The 23077-nt window shown below is 54.9% G+C and overlaps 1 protein-coding gene across 4 annotated transcripts in view; it reads right to left on the bottom strand.

Annotated features, from left to right (window-relative positions):
• Nucleotides 1-22476, bottom strand: part of DHRS3 (dehydrogenase/reductase 3) — a 41042-nt gene extending 18566 nt beyond the window's left edge. Inside the window, exons 1-2 of one of the 4 annotated variants that reach the window (XM_067017102.1) lie at nucleotides 22301-22476; nucleotides 20462-20611 (exon numbers count right to left, since the gene is read on the bottom strand). In XM_067017102.1, coding sequence (XP_066873203.1) covers nucleotides 20462-20611 — 150 coding nt within the window. In that variant the 5' untranslated portion in view covers nucleotides 22301-22476. Of the gene's footprint in view, nucleotides 1-20461; nucleotides 20992-21083; nucleotides 21242-22300 lie in introns of those variants that run through there. The other 3 variants (XM_067017096.1, XM_059045852.2, XM_059045836.2) reach the window with 3 other exon arrangements.
• Between the last annotated feature and the right edge of the window lie 601 nt (nucleotides 22477-23077).

Here is a 23077-nt window from a genome sequence, read left to right as displayed (position 1 = left end):
AACGGACAATAAACGATTGACCATATAATATATAAAGGTGGCCAAAAGTGCATGGAAGGAACAGGAAGCTTTGTAGGGAGGCTGGATAGAATGATTGTGTGGTGGGAGTGATATTTAGATGGGGATGGGGGACAGGGAAAGCCTCTCTGATTTGGGCAGAGACTTAAGGGAAGTGAAGGAGGAAGCCATGCAGACATCTGGGGAAGAAGCATTCCAGGCAGAGGGAACAGCCAGTGCAAAGGCCCGGGGGTAGGAATGAGTTTGGTGTGTTCAGGGGACAGCAAGGAGGCCAAGTGGAAGAGCTGAGTAGGAGACGTGAGGTTAGGGGCTGTAGCCATGGGGGGCGGGGTGGGCTTTGAATTCTATTCCCAGTGAGATGGAAGTCCTTCGGAGGGTTGTGAACAGAGAAAGGACGGCTCTACTTGGATTCTGGAACGAGTTCTGACCGCAGCACTGGGGGTTTGGAATGGGGGCGGGAACCAGGGAGGTGGACCAGGGCCCTTGAGGAGCTGCTGCTGTACCCACAGGTGACCGATGTGATAGGTGGAGGTGAATGGGGCTGGGGCACTTGGGTGGAGGTGATGGAGGAGGATGGATTCAGAGGAAGAGGGGTGCCAAGGGGGCCCTAAAGGGTTTGACCTGAGAAAATGGAAGAACAGGGTTGCCTTAACTGAGGCCCTGAGCCTCCCTCTCCCGGGAAGGCGGGCTTTGGCAAGTTCCAGGTATGGAGGAAGAGAAAGATCCTGACTTAGATTCCCCAGGTCCCTTCAGCTTCCAGAACACTCAGCCTAAGCGGAGGGAGGGGCGGGGCGCTGAGGGAGGAAGGAGTTCCAGGTGGAGGGTGCCTGGATGCGGGCCAAGCAGGCCAGCTACCCTCCTAGCGTGCCGGGTAAACACACCAGTTGCCAATAACAAAGTGGCCGGCCATCGCAGGCCATCGCAGCCCGCTCCGTGCAGGGAGGCGGGTCCCCGCTCACATGATGGGGTGAGGGGGTGGCAGGAGTCGCCGGGGGAAACCTCAGCGGATCTGGCAGGAGGCTCCAGGAAGTCCTTCTGAAAATGGGCCCAGGGACGGGCGGGCGGCGGGTGGGGTCCTGCGGTGGTCCCGCGAGGGGCTGGGGTGGGACTGGGCTGGAGTCCCGTGTGGGGATTGGGCCGGGTTCCCATTGGGCGGACGGGAAAGGGGTGGAAGGGGTAGGGGAAGGGGGTGGGGTAGATGGAGAGGGTGTGGGCGGGGCCGTGGCCGGAGGTGCCGGGATGAGCGGGGGCTTCACAGGTGGGGTCTCGGGAGGGTGAGGAGGGGCGTCGTGTTGGGGATGGGGCTGGGGAGAAGAAGGGGAAGGGGCAGCGCGGGGGAGAGTGGGGCTGGGGGCGGGGCGAGGATGAGGAGGCCGCAGGGGCGGCGGGGGCGGGGGCCGGGTTGGGGTCGGGCGTGGTGGGGGGTGCGGAGGGGGGAAAGGGTCCCCTCCCTCTGCGGGGACCGCCCGCTTCCTCCCTCCGGCCGAGCGGTAAACAAACGCCGTGATGTCACCCGCGCTGCTGACCTGCGGCTGAACCCGGAGCTGTAAATGAGATGCAAGGTGCCAGCAGCCTCCAGGCCGCGCGGCCTGAGAGCCACACACGCTCCTCCGCGCCGGCCCGAGGTTACCCCAGCTGCGCACACGGACAGGATGCTGCAAACGCCACCAGACATTGCAACACGCAGCCAGTCTGCTGGCCGCAGCGTGAACCTTCCCGCCGCCGCCTCCGCCGCCGCCCCCGGGGCAGGCACCGGCCCAGCTGGAGCGCGGCCTCCCTCCTCCGGAGCATCCCTGGAGCCTGGCAGCTTCCACTCATCCGGGGTCAGCCTCTCCACTAGGCACCCCACCCCCTGCCTCCCCAGGGGGCCCCCAAACCCGAGAGTCGGGCCTCTGGGGTCAGCTTTGGGCTTTCTGCCCAACAGACTGGGGAAGTGCCTGCCTTTGCACGCGGCTTTCTGGGAAACTCATTCCTCTTCAGCGAAGCCAGGGTCGCTGGAGGCCCTTTTCCCAGGTGGAAGCGGACGCCAAAGTGTCCCGGTGGCTGCCCACCAGCCGCTACCCCACTCCACAGGGCAGGGGGCTACTCTTCCTTCCGGAGAGCTCCCAGAGCGGCCCTGGACTGCCTACCCTTCGCAGCCCCAGGCTCCGAACTGCCCTTGGGAATGGAAATCCGCCTGACTGGGGCCAGGCCGTCCAGCACTCTGCTCTGGAGTTGATTTGCTGTGTGACTCTTGGATGAGTCACTTGGCATCTCTGGGCTTCACCGTCTCCCACCGGGGACGTGGGAGGTTTGAAACTGGCCTCCCTTTGCTGGTGTGGGGAAGGTCAAAAGTACAAGAAACCCTCGCCAGGCTGCCAGGGCTGGTTAGAAGCCTCAGGTGCAGGGCCCTGGCCTGTGAGAACTTGGAGGCGCTCAGAGAAATCGGGGCCAGCCCTCTCCTTCCCCGCCCAGCCCCCCAAACAGCCTTGTGTGTTTACTGTGAGAAGCTGGGGCTATGGGAACATATGCGTAAATAGGCCCTGGGGCCCCAGGAGCCCCTACAGTGGCTCCCCTACTTGAACCCCACTAACTCAAGTCCTTTTAGGAGTTGGGAAACCTAGAATGATCCCAGATCTTTCAAAAGGACCCCAAAAGAACCCAGCTTATAACACCAGAGCCCATTCCAGCTTCCCTTTCACTGAAGTTAATATTTAAGTCCCTCTCCCTCCCATCACCCTGTTTTATTGTCTTTCCAACATTGTGTCACTATCTGAAATTTTAAGTTATTTGTTTGCTTGTTTATTGTCTGTCCCCTTCCCCCAGTGCACACACACTCTAGAATGTAGGCTCACCGTGTGTTCCCAGCACTTGGCTTGGTCATCAGGTGCCTGCGGAATACGTGAGTGAATGAATGAAATCATTTTGCCTCCCCCGTGAAACGGATGATAACATCCCTGGAGAGCATCTCGGGAGGGACGGAGTGTGTCACGAGGACCGGACACATCACTCGCTGGGCCCGTGACAAAGGAAAATGTGTGGCCGCTAGTTGAAAAATTATTGAGAGTTTCACAACGGCGACAGCAGGGCATTGACGCGTACCGGGCGCTTCTGAGCGAGGGGTCGTGTGCGACAGCTTGGGTCGCGCACCCAGGAAGCCGGGCAGGGCGATCATACACAGACAGTGCTTAGGAGCAGTACCCAGGGTGAGGGGCACAATGTGGGCTCTCGGGCCTTCCACGCCTTCCCTGGGCTGCAGGAAACTCGCTCCAACCAAGTCACTCCCTGCTGTAGAATGGACAACACATCCCAAGCAGACAGCCGACAACAGCTAGCTAGTTAAGGGCTGTCTGTGCACCCAATGGACACATGCAAAAAGCAAAAGCAGGCGATACGGAGGCATGTTAGATTTAAGGGCAACAGCAGCCATGTAACGGTCATTGCCATGGTCAGCATTTACTCAGGGGCTTCTCAAAGGTGCTACAGTGAGGCCCACAACCCCTTAGCGCCTCACTTCCAAAATCCAGAAAGCTCTAAAATCCTTGCCCCCCGCCCCCTTAATTTGACCCATACATTTAGGCAGGTCCTCAAGGGGCTGTGGACCTGAGCTGTGGCCCACTTTAGAGATGAGGCACTGAGGTCCTGGAAATGTCAAGGGTACCGCCAGGAAGCGGCTGAGCTGGGACCCTGGCACCACTTCTGGGAGCTGCTGGCGAAGATGAGAATATAGCTGTTGTTTTGGGTAAAGAAAGACAGCTTTTGTTATGGGGGTAACTCTTTCAGCATCCCCTTCCCACCCCAACCTGAAGTTCAGAGGCCCTTGAGCCGGTGTGTCCCAGGGAAACCTTCAGCTAATCAAGCATTATTTATGGACCGGCGTCCTGAAGACAAGCTTTAAATTACTTGCCGGCTGTACCAAGGCCACTGTCTATCCTACAGGCTATTAATTAGGCATCAGTTTAATCTCTGCTGGACGAAGGTCAAACGGTACGGGGTTGACCCTTCCGGCTGGCTGGCGTCGTACTATCGGGCTGGGGATCTGGGCTTGGAGGGCTGGGGGATTCAGGGGAAGTGACAGGACATTGCAACGGGAAATGACCTGGTCAGCACATCCTGCAAAGGCCAGGATGCTGAGAGCAAAGCCACAGGGGCCTCGGCCCAGGAAGCCAGGCGAGGCGGGGTTTCCCTTTAGCACCAGCCCTGCAGAATAATGGATTTCAGCGGTCCTCAGAGAGTGCCCCAGCCCTCCAACATGAGAGGATTCTGCTGGAAATTCGGGCCTCCCTCACCTGCCCTTACCACGGTCTGGTCATGCACCCTGTAGAAACCCTTCTGTGGCTCCCTAGTGCTCGTCTAATCAAGTCCCAATTCCACCCGACGGCCACCAAGCTCTATGAGCTCTGCCCTACCCATCTCCCACGGTTCTCCGCTCACACTTCTGTTATGGCCAGGCCAGGATCTCTCGTCTCCCATTTTCCAGATGTGCTCTTCCCCTCTGCCTGGAACGTTCTCCTTTGTGGCCTCCACCTTATTGCTGATGCCTCACCTTAGACCCTGGTCCTGGCCATTGCCAGCCTCCCTTCCGCAGAAGCCAGGCTGCCTGGATTCAGACGCCACGACTGTGTGTGCCGTTAGGCAAGTGTTTAACCTCTGTGAGCCTTAGTTTTCTCATTTTTAAAATGGGGACAGTCATAGTTCCTCCCTCGCTGGTTTGCTCCAAGGAGCATATGAGCTTGTCCCTGTAAATCACTTCGTGTGTAGAAAGCGCTCTATTAACAAGGGCACAGACTGATTGGAAACCCTGCCCTGTGCTCAGAACGGCATCCTGCTCCATTAGAATATGCACCACGCTGCCGCGTCACTGAGAGCCACGGGTCCTTTTTCCCAGCTAGACCCAAGATGGGACCCGGAACGCTGTGTGTTTTTCTCCTGCGATGCCCGCCTTGGCCCTGTGACCTAGGAGAGCCCCCTGCACACCTTTCCGTACTGTCAGATCTACCCCCGTAAGAAGCCTTCCGGGATGATCTAGAGTTTTCTTTTCTGTGGAGCAGCTGCCAACCCAGTGTGGGGTTAATTCAAGTCCCCTGTGCTGTTTTGCTCTCCAAGGACAAACCCTACAGAAGACACTCTACCGCCCTAGCCACAATGCCAGCCGCTCTGTGGCAGGGGCTGTGACATCTTCCATGCCTGGTGACTCTGGGTGGCACCCGGAACACAGTTTTGCATTCAGCAGGTGCTCAGGGCACATCCAACCGGCATTTTCTGAGCCCCTGGCTGGCATGTTCGACAGTCTTCTGGAATCCTCCCCATGGCCTTGGGAGGTTGGGACTGGCATTGTCACATTACAGATGAGAAAACTGAGGTTCAGAGTGTGGCTAGCAGAACAGTGGCCTCCCCCGGACACCCATGTCCTAATCCCCAGAACCTCTGGCTATGTTAACTTACACGGGAAAGGGGATTCAAGGTCGCAGATGGAATTAAATTTGCTAATCAACTGACTTGAAAATAGAAAGACTGTACTGGGTTATCTAGGTGAGCCCAGTATAATAACGAGGGGCCTCAGAAGTAGCAGAAGGAGACAGAAGAGAGAGGGAGATGTGACCGTGGAAGCCAGGTCAGGGTGATGCAGTGCTCCTCGCTTTGAGGATGGAGGAAGGGGCCACAAGCCAAGGAATGTAGGCGCCTCTAGACGCTGGGAAGGGCGAGGACATGGATTCTCCCCTAGAGCCTCCAGAGGGAACATAACCTTGACACCTTGATGTTAGCCCAGTGAGACCGTGTTGGACATCTGACCTCCAGAACTGTGAGAGCATGAACGTGTGCTGTTTTAAGCCACTGAGCGTGTGGTGTGTGTTAAGGCAGCCACGGGAAGCTCGGGCAGAGAGGTGGAGGGCTGGGACTGAAACCCGAGTCTGTCTCTCCAAAGTCTGTGGGCTCTGAGTGGCACAGCGCCCCTCCCCACGCTAACCTATCGGCATCACTGAAAACAAGCTCTCTGTCATAAAGATATGGCCCCAGAGGCTTTTGCAGAGAGTGCACGAGAGGGGTTGCAGTGGACCGTCAAACACGATCCATAGCCTCACCAGCATGGCCAGGACTTTCCATACAGTAGGATCTCACTGAGATCTCATTGTACAGATGAGGAATCTGAGGCTCAGAGAGGTCTAGTAACTTGCCTAGGGCCACTCAGCAAGTGAGTGGAAGAGCCAGCATATGAATTTTGGTTCGTTGACTCCTGAGCTCAAAATCTGAATCACAGTTGTATACTGGCTCCTTAAGAAAGAAATAAAACTGAACATGGGTGCACACACGCACGCACACATACATACGCACACAAACACACACACACCCGCCAACGTGAAGGCTCAAGCGGTGGCCCCCAAACCAGGACATCTGGTCAGTCAGCCAAGGAGGCATGAGTCCTGAGGGCGCACAGTGTCCCCAGCCCACGCTTCCCCTGCTCCTGGTGGGCCTGGAGGACCCCCACCGCTTCTGCTGCGGGTTCACAGGGAAGTGGCCTGGAGAGGTGAGGGGAGACTGCCCCCTTTGCCACGTGAGACATGAGGACATGGCATGTGGGAGCCAAGGGTGGCCTGAGTGCATGTGGGTGTGTCTGGCAGGACTGCCTGCCTGCAGGAAGGTCACACTACCCTTTGTGGTCACGCTGGTCCCAGCTCCCCATGGCGACCTGCTACACGGCCTGTGAGAGGTCAGAGCATGCTGGGCTGGCCAGCTGGGCTTGACTGCATCCCCCAGGCCCTGGGAGCTCTAGAGGCACCCAGAGACTCTTCCTCCCACCTTGGAAGGACCCTGCATCAGAGAGCTCGCTTCTCACACCTGGGGAAGCATCAGTATTAACAGTGACCTAGCAGAGGGGCTTCCTTTACTCTCCTGTCCAGTAGCCTTAAATCTTCTGGAAAAAGTTACAAAGAAAGTCTATTGACAGCCTGCTGGACCACCTTAAGTGGCTGCTCAAGTTGCCTCTTTGAAGCACAAACTCCCTAAGGGCAAACAGCTTTCAGCTCAAGCAGGAAAAGTCTATTCTGTCTTTTTAGTCGGTGCCAGTAAATGACCTGATAAGGTCTGCAGGACTAGACCTGGGAGGACCCGCTAAGAGGGGCCTGGAGCTCCTGGAAGTTTGTGCCTGAGATGACAAAACTGGATTGGTCCCGCTACAAGAAGGAGTACTATACGTCTGCTCCTGACCCCCTTGCTCCTTGGTAATAGCAGCCCAATTTCCCCCACAGAAGCCCACCTTGCCATTTTCACACACTGTGGCTTGGCTGGAGCCGGTACACTCCTGGCTCAGAGTCAGGCCTGAGACCCACAGCCAGCCAGCCAGTGACTGCACCACCGCCAGTAATTGCTTCAGCCCAACCCAGTCACAGCCAGGGAGACTCAATTCCTGGAGCCTCCGGAAATGCTGGGGGGCGGACACGGGTCTGCCCGCTCCCCACTTGACTGAGAGCTTGGGGTTTAAGGCAGCATGGGGCAGGTGTGTGCAGCCCCACCACAGGGAGTGCCTGCGTAAGGGGACACTGCGTCCTGACAACGCCGGGAGCCAGGCCTGGAGTTAGACCTACCCAGGGACCTTCTGGTCGCCCGAGTCAATAAACCAAGCTGAAGGACACCTCCAGGCTCAGCCCTGGGAGTGAGCGCCGCGCTCAGTGTTGTTTGACCCATTTAGACTGCCCGCAGCTGAAAGCAGGCGCTGCACCCACGCTGCTCGGGGCTGTCAACATGCTCTATTCTGTCCCGTGGAATGGTTCACTGAGAGGCAGCGAAACTCACTGGTTCAAGAGCAGTCGCCCTGGGTTCAAATCCCACTTGGTCATTCACAAGCTGTGTGATCTTGTTATCGACCCTCAGAATCTTGACCAGTAAAAAGAGGATGATAATAGTACTCACACTGGAGCTCACTGTGGGAAACAAATGACTTTATTACATGTCAAGTGCTGGCACGTAGTATCAACGGGTGCCCAGCAGGCACGGGCTCTAACTAGCTATGATGGATCAGTCATGCCTTCACTCAGGCAACAAACGTTTATTAAGCACCTACTGTGTGCCAGCTACTGTGCCAGGTGCCTAGGACACTTGGTGAGTGAGAGGACACGCCCCTGCCTCCCAAGGATCTCAGTCTTTTGGAGAGGACACATGGCAACAGGCAGCCCCAAGCATGGGGGGTTGCCACGGTAACCCAGGACTCTGGCCTCACCACAGCCCAACCCTGACCAACTGAGCTACTCGGACACAGAGGTGAAAATGACTAATGGGGGAGAGCTGGGTGGCTGTCTGGGGAGTGGGCAGCCAGGACCACAGCAGAGGCCCTGGTCTTGACCAGCCTCCGTGCCTGGGCTGGAGAAAGGCCTGCACTGGACCAGCCCCTGTCCATGAGGAAAGGGGCCATCGGCCCCCCGTGGCAGGGAAGATGCCAGACTCTGAGCCCATCCTGTGCGGAGAGTGATTCCTTCTTACTGATTTCTAGAAAGGGTCAAGAGCTAAAATTCCCAAGGACTTCTGTGGCAGGGGCAGAATCCTCCTTTTCCTGCAGAATCCCAGAACCAGGGTGACTCTGGCCAGCGGGTTCTTTGCCTTTTGCCCCTGTGCCCAGCAGAGCACCTGGCCCAATAACAAAAGGTGCAGAGCCAGGGCTGGAGGGCACCCACTATACTCCCCACCCTGACCCTGACCGGAAGGAGCCATCATTTCTTGCAGATGCTCTGGTGCTGAGCTAAGAGGTTTACAGAAGTTATTTCACTGACTCCTCATACTTTTCGTTTTTCAGATGGGGGAAGCCCAAAGAGATGGTTATTTGTCCAAGGTCACACAGCAGGTTGCTGGGAGGCCTCTTAGGATTTAAGGGATTAGGAACTGGCTCCCAGCAGCCCCGGCTGGCATTATGAAGTGCAAGAGTGCTCTAGCCAGTGGGCTGCTCTCTACTACTTGAAAGACCTCAGCGGCTGTGACACTGCCCGCGGGCCAGCCCTGGCTTTGGGGCTGGGATGGCCAAGTCACCTTCTCCCAGGGCTGGGAGCTGAATCTGGGCCAGCTGCCCTTTGGGAGGCTGTCTCAGTCTTGCTTGAGTAATTAGGGCTTCTAGCTCAGGGGTTGCCTAGTGGTGACAGAGGGGGCCTGGCTGAGGGCTGAGCAGCGCCTGGGGTTCCTTCCACAAGCCTGGGGTAGAAGTGGGGAGCCCTCTCCTGAGGCGCGAAGGCACAGGCTAGGAGGAGGACACTTCTGTCCACGAGCTTCTTCAGCTTGGAGCAAAGAGCCAAAAGTTGAGGACCCAATGAGTCCAGTGAGGGGAAGCTGAGGAGAGGAGTGTGCCCTAAGTAATTCCCTAGAACATTTTACTTTCAAGCCTTATTTTTTTTCTTATCTTTGAAGTAATGGCCTTCTTTCAAGATGCACACAAAAATCTTACAAAGAATTCTAAGCTACAAGACCTAAGTGAAGCTGATCTAGTTAAATGGAGGCGAGGGCCCCTCGGAACCCTATTGGCTCCACCTCCTATGGGGTCCCACCTTTTTGGAACCCCTTGGGTGCTCTGGAACCCAGTTTGAATGCTTGGCCCTAGAACCTCAGCTGGTGTTGGGGTCTGCCTTGGGGCTGCTGGGGCTCAGATGGGCCAGAGGTCTGTAGAGGAATGACATGCAGATAGGAGACAGTTATCTGTAAACACTTTCTAGGAGTATGCTTCGGTGTGGACAAAACAATCATATGGTTCATTGTTCAAAATGCTTTTCTAGCCACTTCCCTGAAAGGCCACTGAAAAGGGAATTCAAGATCGAATTCCCCAAAGCAGGGTGCGGCCAACAGAATCAGGAAGGCTTGGGCCCAGTGGCCTTTGCCAGGCTGATGCTCGTTGGCCAAAAATCTGTACTGTCCGCCCTGGCTTGACCCTGGCTTTGGGTCGCAGGACCCCAGAGTCTCCTGCCTCTTACATAAGCTCCAGTCCTGGGCCCTGAATCTGAGCCTAAAGGAGTTGGATGGGTTTTGGTTGGATCTAGTCCAAAGCTTCTTAACCTGATGTCTGGGATAGGCATCGGGGCTGGGGGTGGGGGGCGTCCAAGGACCCCTTAAAAATATAAAAATCTGCCTCTTTGTACATTCTTCTTGAGACAAAGTTTATACTTTCTTCAGATCCTCAAACGGCTCCACAACCAGAAAGAGATGAAGACTTACTGCAAACCCTTCAGTTGCCACCTCCTTCAAGAAGTCCTCTCAGATTTCCTTAATTTACAGTGATCTCTCCCTTCTCTGAATTGTCAAAGCTGTGGGTCACTTGGGAGGATCCAGCTTGGTAACCTCAGGTTTAGCTGGAAGGAGCCGGAACCCACTCACTCCTCAAAGCTGGCTTCTAGCTAGAGGTGCCACCCTGGTTGTAAATGAATGAAATACAACTGTGCTGCTTTCCTGCTTATCAGTTAGTTGTTCAAAGCAAACCCTGATAACCAATGACTACCTTAATCCTTTGGCAAGTGTCCCACTCATTGTATGCAAATACTGCTGTTCAGTGCTTAAAAAAACGTTTTGGTGAAGGCAAACTTAACTACATCCTGTTGACTCTTGGACTGTTCACCAATCCTCTTTCCAGAACCCTCTGTGTGTGAGGTAGTTTCCATTATTAAGCAGCGTGTCTCTTGACCTCTCCGTAACCCTGAGTGGGGTAGGGCAGGCCAGGCTGATATTGTTTGACCCAGGGGGAAAGGGCCTAGTTTTGAAGCTAAAATCCTTGATTCAAAATCTGCCTTAGGCCAAGCATCCTGGGCGACTCGCTTCGCTTGCATCTTAGAAATGGGCTGCTGATCACCATTGTGGAAAACAGGACGGAGGTTTCTCAAAAAACTAAAAATAGAACTACCGTATCACTCAGCAATTCCCCTCCTGGGTATATATCGGGGGAAAAAAACCACCAACACTAATTTGAAAAGGTACATGCACCCCAATGATCATAGCAGCATTATTTACAATTGCCAAGATATGGAAGCAACCTAAGTGTCCATCAACAGATGAATGGATAAAGAAGATGTGGTATATATACAGTGGAATACTACTCAGCCATAAAAAAGAATGAAATTTTGCCATTTGCAGCAACATGGATGGACTTGGAGGGCATTATGCTAAGTGAAATAAGTCAGAGAAAGACAAACACTGTATGATATCACTTATGTGTAGAATCTAAAAAAATACAACAAACTAGTGAATATAACAAAAAAGAAGCAGGTTCACAGATATAGAGAACAAACTAGTGGTTACCAGTGGGAAGGGAGGGGCTATATAGGGGTAGGTGAATGGGAGGTACAAGCCAGTGGGCAGAAGATAGGCTCAGGGATGTACTGTACAACTTGGGGAATGTAGCCAACGTTTGCCAATAACTGTAAATGGAAAGTAATCTATAAAAATTGTGTACACGGGCTTCCCTGGTGGCGCAGTGGTTGAGAGTCCGCCTGCCGATGCAGGGGACGCGGGTTCGTGCCCCGGTCCGGGAAGATCCCACATGCTGCGGAGCGGCTGGGTCCGTGAGCCGTGGCCGCTGAGCCCGCGCGTCCGGAGCCTGTGCTCAGCCACGGGAGAGGCCACGACAGTGAGAGGCCCGCGTACCGCAAAAAAAAAAAAAAAAAAAAAAAAATTGCATACAAATTTTTAAAAAGTTTTTTTTAATTGGAAAAAAAGAAAAGAAAAAAAAAAAAGCAACGGGCCGCTGATCACATCTGCCTCTGGGCCTGGACCAGACAATGAATGTGAAAAAGTACTGTGCCGTCCTGTAGGCTACCACAGTCACGTAGGGTATGGACCAATGTCACGTGTTGTATGAGGAGTCCAAGGACACTGTCTGCATCCCGTTCAGGTCTAAGTTATGAGTGATGGTCAAAATGAAGGATGTGAACATAGGCCTGGCCTGCACCCTCCCTCCTCCTCCTCCTCCTCTTCCTCATCTCCTCTCTCCAGCACCCTGAAAAACCCGGACAAAGGAATGACCCAGTCACTGAAGGACCCTGGTGAGGTGAGGCTGAGCAGTTGTCTTCTTTTAATTTCTAAGCGTTGGTTGATTGATGCTGGTGGCCTCTCTTCCTCTTGGCCCCTGACTCTGTCTGGGTAACTGTCCTCACTGCTATCACGCTGGTAACGACGGTTCACAAAATCTAAGGGGTGGAAGGGACCCGGGTGGTCGTCCAGAACCCAATCTCTTCTGATGCAAGAATCCGCAGCCCCCTCACCGCAGCCCGCTGACTGCAGGAAAGCTCCAGAGGGTGGGAAGGAGCTCCTGGGGCAGGGCCCCCGCCTCACGTGGCCCTCCATCCACCCGGAAGGTGGTCAATACCATCTCCAGCACCTGAGCAGTCAAGCAAACGCTCATGGATTCGCCGTCCTACATAAGTCGTGGCTTCTTGTCCTTGTCATCCGGAGCCTGCTCCCTGGGCGCCCTCCAGTTGCTCAAGGACCCTCTCAAAATGTTGATCAGCACTGACCACAAGGCACTCAAGCTCCTTCGACAAAGTGGAACCAAAAAGCGTCTCCTTTGCTGTGGACACCAATACCGTTGCTTTTATTTTCTTTTTGGAGGAAGTTCATCTTTGTTACCACTAACGTCATCTTGCTGGAGCTCACTCCTCTTTCCAGCGCGTCAGGGGCTTTATCTGGAGATGGTCATCGCACCAGGACGTAGGTGCCATCAGAGAGAACCTTGTTTACGTGGTTCCCTGCGGCAGCTTCCAGCCTAGCTGGCTGAATCGATGAATGAATCTGACGTAGTCACGATTCCCCCAGAGCCATGTCACCCTCAAGTTGGTCGACATTTCTCACCCAAGGACCAGATCACAACGTCACAACTGTCAGCAAGAACAGATCGCAACTTGCTGAGCATGGGTCTCCCCAGCAGACTCCGAGGCCTGGGTCCCGGATGACTCGTACCCACGCCTCTAGGGGTGCACCAGCCTACCCAGACCCCCCTTCAGCCCACACACTTCCATTTGACTCAAGATGTCAGAGGAGACGGGCAGTGTCTTCTAAAATCCAAGTGCAGGGGACTTCCCTGGCAGTCCAGGGGTTAGGATTGTGCTTCCATTGCAGGGGCCACGGGTTCGATCCCTGGCCGGGGATCAAAGATCCCATATGCCACGCCACGGCCAAAAGAAACCCCCAAACCAAAAATCCAAGTGCAAGGGCTTCCCTGGTGGCGCAGTGGTTGAGAATCCGCCTGCTGATGCAGGGGACACGGGTTCGTGCTCCGGTCCGGGAAGATCCCACATGCCGCGGAGCGGCTGGGCCCGTGAGCCACGGCCGCCGAGCCTGCGCGTCCGGAGCCTGTGCTCCGCAACGGGAGAGGCCACAACAGCGAGAGGCCCGCGTACCACAAAAAAAAAAAAAAAAAAAAAAAAAATCCAAGTGCAAAGCTGAGGGCAGGCCCCGAGCTTTGGAACGCTCTCAGTAGGATGCCCAGCAAGTCTGGTGCCATGATCTCAGGCGAGCCGTGGAAGTGTCCCTGATCCCTCTCCCGACTCTGGCCTGACCCCCCTGCGTTCCTCCCCACCCCCACTAGGATGCTTGCCAAGACTTAGGTTAGATCATGTCACTTCCCTTCTCAGAACCTTCCAACAGCTCCCAGCTTCCAACAACTCCCAGCTTCACTTGGAGCCAAAGCCACAGCCAGTTCTAGAGACTGCTGGGCCCCATCTGCCCTGCCTTGCTCCCCGCCGCCACCCCCTGCATTACTCGCCCACCCCCTGCCCTGCTCTCCACACTGCTGCCCTCTTCCTCTCGCCCCCTCTGCTCCAGCCACATTGGCCTCCTTGACGCTCCCCAGATATCCCAGGTACAGCCTCTCCTCTGAGACTGTCTGCTTTGCTCACTGCTGCATCTCTGTGCCTAGAATACAGAGGGTGCGCCATAGATTTGTTGTATAAATGAGTGAGTTCCCACCAACCACTCATTTGCTGAACTGTTCTGATATTTGGCACTCTCTTTTTGAGAATCCAGAACTCTTGGCCTCTCCCTCTCCGGACACACAGGCTCAGCGGCCGTGGCTCACGGGCCCAGCCGCTCCGCGGCACGTGGGATCTTCCCGGACCGGGGCACGAACCCATGTCTCCTGCATTGGCAGGCGGATTCTCAACCACTGCGCCACCAGGGAAGCCCCAGAACTCTTAAGACGACACTCATTTTAAGGGACCTCACTCACCCCACAGCAGATGAGCGTGCATCTGCGGATACTAGCATCTAAACAGATTTGCCTGTCTCTTTTTCATTTGGCTTCAACTCTTTCCTGACCTTCGTGGTTCATACGAATAATACGTTTCAAATGTTTCCCTTTCAGATGTCTTATATACGTGGTGTATTTTTTGTTTGTTTGTTTTGTTTTTTTTGCGGTATGCGGGCCTCTCACCGCTGCGGCCTCTCCCGTTGCGGAGCACAGGCTCCGGACGCGCAGGCTCAGCGGCCATGGCTCACGGGCCCAGCCGCTCCGCGGCACGTGGGATCTTCCCGGACCGGGGCACGAACCCGCGTCTCCTGCATCGGCAGGCAGACTCTCAACCACTGCGCCACCAGGGAAGCCCTACTTGGTGTCGTTTTTAAATTGTGTCTTCCGAAGGCAGCTATAGGAGAAAGCCTTAGAACATTCTAGGTGTGGTCGTGCTTCTGCCTGAGGATACAGAACAACAGGTTGGGTCTGGAATTCTTCCTGCACTCGCACCCAGAACTAAGTGGGATTTTAAGGGTAAGGCCTCCAGGGAGAAGTAATGACTAGATCTCTTTCCTGGGGCGGCGGGGGTGGAGGGTGAGGGGTGGGGTGGCGGCGGGGAGGATGGCTAACGGCTCCCTTCTCATCAATACGGCAGAGGTGGTTTCTCAAAGTGATGAGAATCATTTTGTCAACAAATTACCAGATGGAGATGGGACAGAGAAAGTAACTATCTTGATAAAGAAATCGGAAGGGCTCTGTGCAGGGATAAACGCACGGCCCGGGCTCTGAAAAGCAGAAAGTTCAGAAGAGCTTGGGAGTCTGCACAAGAATGAACAGATGGGCAGGTAGACTGGACAATGGACTTCCTGACTCAGGGTCAGTATTTCTAGATCTAGGGAGCATTCTCTGATTTTAGGATAAACACTGGAAGTTCCGCTTGACATGCTAATTGGGAAACTTGGGCCCTTTGTTCCCTTGAAAGCACTAACATCTCCTGCAAGAGTTGAAATAAATCAGGGCAGCCCCTACCTGGTGGCTGTTAAGGGAGTTTAGTAATGGGTGTGGGGCCTCCTACAGATTGAGGGCGTATTTTCCAACTCTGAGTTGCTTCTTTTTCATTCAGTGGGATCTGATACGTAGCAAGAAGGGCTGAGATCTGCAGTGATGAGGACAAATGTCTTTTGCAGCGACCTTGGCACTCGGTTGCTTTCCTGAGATGGCTGAGACATAACATGAGAATTTTAGAGCATGCCGGGATCTTAGGGATCATTGAATCCCCTCTCATTTTATAGGTGTGCTTCTTACCTGCAGCCTAGAGAAGGGAGCCACTTTTCCAGGGTTTTAGCAAAGTCAGGTCAAGAACCCAGGTGAGCCCGGCCACAGGGGCCATGGCCCAAGATGTGGGCACCTTTGTTCCCCAGGGGAAGTTGGTGGGGCAGTAAAAGGGAGGTGTTTGTCTATTCAGGTGACAGTCCAAATTGTAAAGCCCATTGTTTGAAACCCAAGGACCAGATGCTGCAAGCTGAAAGAATTTTCCTAGATGCCTCGGGTAGGACAGGTAGCCTACTTTCCTGTTCCCAGACTGCATCAGATGAGAACCTGTGGCTTGGGCTTCCCTGGTGGCGCAGCGGTTGAGAACCTGTGGCTTCCCTGGTGGCGCAGTGGTTAAGAATCCGCCTGCCAATGCAGGAGACACGGGTCTGAGCCCTGGACCGGGAAGATCCCACGTGCCGTGGAGCAGCTAAGCCCGTGCACCACAACTACTGAGCCTGCGCTCTAGAGCCCGTGAGCCGCAACTACTGAGCCCGCGTGCCTAGAGCCCATGCTCCGCAACAAGAGAAGCCACCGCAAAGAGAAGTCCGCGAGCGGCAACGAAGAGTAGCCCCCGCTCACCGCAACTAGAGAAAGCCGCGCAGAGCAACAAAGAACCAAAGTAGCCAAAAATAAAGAAATAAAATAATTTTTTTTAAAAAAGAGAGAACCTGGTACTTTTCCTAAACAGTCCCAGCAAAGGCTGCATTCAGGGTGAGGATGGGGGAGGTGAGCCACCGCTGTCTCCCACGTCATCCCGGCTTTGTGAATTTCGTGACACATCAATTGTTTAATGCAGCTATTTTGCCCTGATGACTCTGGGGCCCAAGATTACCTGTCTGGACCCTTCTCCCTTCTTTCTCCTTTTAACCTATTCTCATCAGTACTGGCCTAACTCAGAGTCTGAGAAACAAACTGCTTACCTCTCCTGATCGCTCATCTGCTCTACATCCTTTCCTTTCATTGCCTTCTATCTCCCTTCCCCAGTTTCAGCCAGGTACGCAGTCTTTGACCGGTGGTTTCTTGAACCTGGGTTACCCTTCCCCCATCCCTCCTGGTTGAAACTCTTGACCTTCTTTAAGCCTCACTCAAATGCCACGTCCTTCATGAAGCCTTCCATGCACCCTTGTTATAGATTAATAGCTCTGGGCTTCTTCTGCTTAGCACCACCCCCCCACCCCGACCCCAAATTCACGTCTACCTGGGACCTCAGAATGTGACCTTATTTAGAAATAGGATCTTTGGAGATGTAATTAGTTAAGGATCTCAAGATGAGGTCATAGTGGATTTAGCGTGGACTCTAAATCCAATGACCGGTGTCCTTATGAGAAGATGAGATGATGCACAGACACCCAGAGAGACAGAGGACAGCCACGTGAAGGTGGAGGCAGAGATAGGAGTGACACTGCCACAAGCCCAGGGACGCCAGCCAGGAGCCACCAGGAGTTGGAAGGGGCCAGCAAGCATTCTCCCGTAGAGTCTTCGGGGGGAGTGGGGGCCCTGCCAACACCTTGATTTCAGATTTCTGGCCTCCAGAACTGGGAGAGGATACATTTCTATTGCTACAAGCCACCGAGTTAGTGGTCATTTGTCATGGCGGCCACAGGAAGCTAATACACACTATAATTTGTGTCTTGACTCTAAGCACCTGGCCATGTCTCTGCCCCTCTCTAGGCCCAGAGCTGCATCGAACACCTGATAGGCATCTCAGGTAGGTTTGCTGGACTAGGTCTCTCAGAGATGGTTGTCAAGGGATAGTGGGGCCTCAGCCTGCCCCAGTGCCAGGGTGGGAAGGATATGGGATTTGCTGTATGGATGTGTTGGAGAGTAGGATTCACAAAGCTACGTGAAGGGCTAATTCCTGGCGAGCTGCTTTAGGAACAGGGCTACAGACCCATGGACTGTAAATTCAATAACAGCAAAGCAGGTGCAACTCAGAGCTAGTTCTTACACTGGCTCCCTGAAATGGGTCCCCGAGTCCCAGCTCTACCCCTTCTCCCTGGAGGGACTGGGCCCTGGTGTCTTGCCCCTGCCTCTATGGTCCTACAGTCATGGCCCGGGGCTCTAATCCAGCCACTTGCCTCCTACTGGACCAGAGGCTGGAACAGCCCCTGCAGATACTTCCAAACAAACAGTTCACTCTCTCCTCCAGGGGACTCCTGCTAAAACCATGTCAAGGTCAAAGACTGGAGGCTGGGCCTGCCACTAGCCTGCCAGGAGCCTTGTTGGGCAAGGGGTGAGCCCAAGCTCTACGAACGCTTTCGTGGAAGAAAATCCAGGAGGACACAGAAACTATAAAAGAATTGTAGTGGGCAATGGGCAGCAAGGGTCTTTGCCTGAGAGACCGGACCACGACTGACCCTACCCGGGTTAATCTTGTACGTGGTGGCTAAGCAGAGTTTTCTCCACGTGAGGAACTTTCCAACTCCTGGCGCCTTGGTGTTCCTTTAAGAAAAACCCTCATTTGGGTCACCTTTGCAGCCTAAGGTGCACTACTGCTCACAAATATTGCCAAATCCTGTTTGACTCAAGGTCGTTGTGGGAACCTGGGTTGTCACTCCCCCCAAGAGGAAACGGACCTCTCCTGGGATGTCCAAGAGAGACTCTGGTTCTCCTCCCTTCTTTCTCTTTAGGGGGCCTTTCCCCTCAGGTCCAGCCTTCACTTCCACTAAGGGGAGGAGAGGCAGCCCCGTCCACCAAGGTCACCTGTCTAACACTGCTGCAGGCCGCAGCCGGTGCCACGCTCCCCAGCTCTCTCCAGCTGCTCCAGGACCTCCCCGAGCCCACCATCCACACAACTCTCTCAGCCAGCTCCCCCAAAGTGCCCACTCCACAACACTTGGCCGGCCCTTTGTCCCCAAGCCCGCCAGCCCCCAAACGCCCCCAGCTCTGGGAGTTGTTACAAGGTCCCCTCACCGGGCCCCAGATGGACTCAGGCAAGAAACCTTGATTTCAAATTCCCCACTGCGACAGCGAGAGGAAAGCTCATTAAAAAGTAGCTCCAGTAATTGGTCAGATGATTATGAGTTACAGGGAGGGCTCTTGGTCATCCTGAGTGGGCCTAGGGTGAACGGCACTGGAAGTTCCATAGGCCCCATGGATCCTGTTTCTGGTGACCAGATACCAATTTAAGGCCTATTGCTCATTGGCCCTGGATTTATTCTTTGGAAGAAGATACCGATTTCAAGTTAGGTGGGGCAGGGTTCCCAGGGAAGGGACTTACAGGGTGCCGCTCTACCCCCTCCACCCCCCAATGCCATATACTTCTTCCAATTTAGGCTTGTTTATAGTCAGTCAAGTTTTTCCAGATTGACTGAAAGAGTTCTTCGTATGCCTACTGAAGCCAGTTACAAGAGCAGTGAAAGAGACCCAGGACTTGGGCCAGCTGGAAGAGTCAGAAGAAAGTTTCTGTGGGATGCAGACAGCTAAGGAATGACAATCACATGCGATTGTCCCAAACCCTACATCCTTCTGCAAGGGCACCCCTCATCTGCCACGCCTCCACAAAGGGGGCATCACCTCAAGGAAACGAAACTGCTGAGAAGAACTTTTGCTTCTCCTTTTTCCGTGTGTCCAGGGGTTAAAAACACTTCCAAACTCCCCTTCCAACTGCAAGGTCAAGCAGCTGTCCAAACCACCCAAGGAGAAGCAGGAGCCCAGGACAGCCGACCCCAGCTAGCTCAGCCTTGATAGCCGCCAACCTACAGCTGCTCCCCCCGCCACCCCCCCCACCCCTAGACACCGCCTGGGAAAGGAAGAGTTAATCGGCAATCGGCTTTGGCTGATGGTTCACGCTCCAAAGTTCAGTCCCAGTCAGAGCCACCCCGGAGGAATTGTAAATCTCAGGGCAGTATTTAACAAAACAAAAGCAACCTGGAATTACATGCAGGTTTGGTTTTCTACAGTACATATTTACTTAATCCCCTAGGTATGTGGCTCCATGTCAGATCAGCTGGCTTTGCTGGCCCTTTCACCCCCTCGCTCACAACAGTTTAAATTTCAATCTAATTCCCTGTTTTTGCTCTTCCTCTTCACAGGGCTGGCTGGAGACAGCCAGCCTCAAATCTCTCTCTCTATTGCTCTAGTCACTGGGTGAGTCAGCCTGGCTTGGGTCGGAGCTGGGTGACAGCTGGCTCGCCCTCCACACTCTTGGGCACCAGGTCTGGGATAAGTGTTGGAAGAGGTGCTAGGACTACCAAAAAGTTAAAGGCAGAGCTTGGGTGCTGGGGAGGTGGGGTTGCACCACAGTGCCACCTCGCCCCTTAGTGGGGAGGGATCCCCTCTGGGGCTGTATTTGTGTGTGGGGGGGTCGGGCGGGGGCAGCATTGAAGTGGGAACAAGGTCTCTTTATCAGCTGCTGGTTACCCTGGTCCCCTCTTCCCAGATTTCCAAACACCTGGGCCTCCGAGCGCCTATCAGGCTAGGCTAGACATCCACCACCGTTTCTTCCTTTTCAAACCCAAACCAAGTATCCCCTCTTTTCTTGCCTCCAGAGCTGCAGCCGCCCAGGTTGGGGCTGGGAAGCGGGTTGCCAAGGAAAATATGAAGCGCCAGCTAACAGGCGGTTCCCAGCTCTACCCAGGAGCGCACACACCCTTCACTCACCAGGGTGGCGGCAAAAGAGGGAAAGACGGGAGGGAAAACACAACACCTTCCTCTGGGAGGGAGGAATGTCGGAAAGGGCGGGGGGTCTGGTAAGTTTCGAGCTGGGGGTGAACAGCCAGCCACAGATCCCAGAGGAGCGGGTCAGCTCCGGACCTGCCAAAAAAGACAGTCCGGTGCCCGGGAAATGTACAAGGTGAAACTGACGAGCTCAGCACTCACGGGTGGCGCAGAGAAGTAGGGTGGCCGGCGACTTTCAGACCCTGGGCGCGGGTCCCGGCAGCGGCAGCAGGTGGGCGCACCCCCTGTCCCCGCGATCCCTCTCGCCTTTGGCCCCCATCCCCTGGAGTCGCGGTGTCCCGGTACCTTTCTGGCGCCGCGTTCCGCGAACTCGCGAGCGAGCTGGCGCCCGATGCCTCTCCCGCCGCCGGTGATCAGGACGTTCTCCCGAGACAGGTCCCGCAGCTTGGCGGGCAGCACCAGTCCGACGGCAGCCTTCACCACCAGATAAATCATCTGCAGAGGGAACACCACCAGCGCGCCCAGCCATTTCCACACCATCCTCCGCGCCGCGGAGCCGGGCAGGGGTGGGGGGGCGAAACTCCCCGGACCGCACAAAACAGGACTTAAAAAAGAAAACACCCCCAAACAATAATAAATACACCGAATAAGGGGCAGAGAGGCGTCCCACCTGGCCACTCTTGAAATCACCTCTTCCCAAATGCAAAGCAAGCACCGGGTGAGAAAAAGGGCGGGGGGGGGGGAGGTGTGGGTGGGTGGGTGAGATAAATCCTCGTGAGGAGAAAAAGCGTCTCAGAAGGTTGGGACAGTAAGAGGGGTGGAGGGGAAGCCGGAGGTGGAAAGTTCTAACAAGAACTTTCGTGCCCCAGCAGCCGTTTCGGCTGGGGAATTCTCAGGTAATGTTTACAGGCTGACAGAGGAGTTTAGGCAGGGGAAGAAAAAAAAAAAAAAAAAAAAAGGCACCAACCACACGAGCGCACCCTGCTACAGTCCCGCGGTTTCAAAGTGCAAGATTAAAAAAAAAAAAAAAAAAAAAAAAAGCTGTTTCCAAATTGGAGCGCCCCCCCCTTCTCCAGGAAAAAAAAAAAAAAAGTAGGGGGGAAAAGTGCTTGGAGCTCCCAATTTCAGCCCGCGAAAGTCTCCCGACTCATTGCTATTCTTGGGCTCAGGAAATTGCTTAAACGCGATCTGATTGCCAGCAACGTGCAGGAGAAGTGGGGGGTCCGGGTGTCAGTTTCTTTACGTGCATGGCTCGCCCTCGCGCGCGCCCGCTCTCTTCGGCTCCCTCCCTCCCTCTCTCTCTTCCAGCAGAGGCTGGGAGTTGCCGCTCGATCCGGCTCCCTCTCTCTCCCTTGTTAGCATTTATTGCCTTCTTTTTGTCCTTTCCAACTTGGAGAGGGCCCGGGTGCGGAGCGCGCGTGGATCGGACGCCCTGGTCTGCGCCGCCCTATCCATTCGCTCCCGGGGCAGCCGCGGCTGGCTGGGAGCGAGAGGGCGGCCCTTTTTTCCCCCCATTTTTTTTTTTTTAATACCCCATTAAGTCTGATTGACAGTTAAAGTTGTTCCGAGGCTTCACTACCGTTCCTCTGAGTGGCTGCCGCGAGCTCCCCTCCCCCTGCGCAGTGGCGGGGTGCGCGCGCGGGCGCGCACACAGGCTCGCTGCGACTCCGCTCTCCCGGGGCCGGCTCCCCTCGCTGCAAGCCGGGGCTTGCCGGCGGTATCCCTGAGGGCTCGCCGCCGTAACTCGCACACGCTGGAACCGACTCCTGCGAACCGGCTCTCTCCTCGAGACATTCCTCCTGGCCCGGGACGCGGTCTCCCCGAGCAGGGGAGCCTGCGGGCCAGGTGACCGCCCCTGCATGCGGGGCAGGCCCGGGAGAGCTCGCGCTTGTCTTGATACATCAGGTCGCCCAGGGTTTATTTCAGGTCATTTGATCATTCCCTGCCTCTACAGGACCAGGGAGCCGCTTCCGACCCTCGCCCAGACTCTTCCAGTCTTCACTTGGAGCGCACTTTCCAAGTCGGCCTCGAGTCCCTCACGTTGCTGGGGGGAAACAGCTGGGAGCAGGGTTTTGCTTTGAGGGGTGGGGGGCAGAGTAAAGGAACCTCTGCCCCCAGAGTGCCAATAAAATCCCCGTACGATTAGCTGGGAGCATATTTATTGCTCATCTGGGCTAGAATTACCTTGACTGACAGCAATTTCCTTAATAACAAACGCCTGTAAACAAAACGTGCTAAACCCACGCGCCCCCTTCCCCCCTTGCTGTATAGGCAGCAACTTCTCTCTTTGGGTCTCCCTGGGCTGCCCTAGTGGGGAACCCGCCTTGTAACCTCCTGCTTTCCCCCAACAAGAATGTCTCCCCTGCTGGAGGGTGGGACCCAGCTATTTACAGTTGTCCGTTGCAGGAAGTCTGGGAGGTGAGTCACTGAAAAGCAGGCCCAGTTAAAAGTGCTGATGGGACTTGCCTCCTGCTGCCCCTGATGGGCCTGGAGGAGAGAGAGTGAGCCAGGGAGCTGCCCTGTAATCCGGCGCAGCAGTTCTCCAGCGAGAGGCTTGTTCAGACGAGGAGTGCTGGGCCTTGCCCCCAGACCTTCTGATTCAGCAGGGCTGGGTGTGCTGGAATCAGTACATTTAATGCTCTGTTGAACATCAGGAGAGAAAATCACTTTGAGAAATGCTGGTTTGGGGAGGGGATGGCTGGAGTTTAACTCTTCCCTGGGCTGCAAAGACCCTCTAGTTCTGGAGAGAAGTTCTGCAGGCGAGGATCTTCCTTCCAGATGAATTTGGAAAATCGTTATCTGGACCGCTGGAAGAGCAGGAAGGGTTGAGTAGAGTGGGGCTGGATGAGAGACTGTCCTACACTGAGGGCTTAGATTCTGAAATTTAATCCAACCACTGACCTTGTAAGGGGGTTATTATTATCCCCATCTGCCAGGTGGTGCAGAAGGGAGGAGTCCAGA

This window comes from Kogia breviceps, chromosome 1 (genome assembly GCF_026419965.1).
Source record: "Kogia breviceps isolate mKogBre1 chromosome 1, mKogBre1 haplotype 1, whole genome shotgun sequence".
Classification (NCBI taxonomy): domain Eukaryota; kingdom Metazoa; phylum Chordata; class Mammalia; order Artiodactyla; family Physeteridae; genus Kogia; species Kogia breviceps.
The sequence above is the reverse complement of the archived record's forward strand: the minus strand, read 5'-3'. Positions and strand labels throughout refer to the sequence as shown.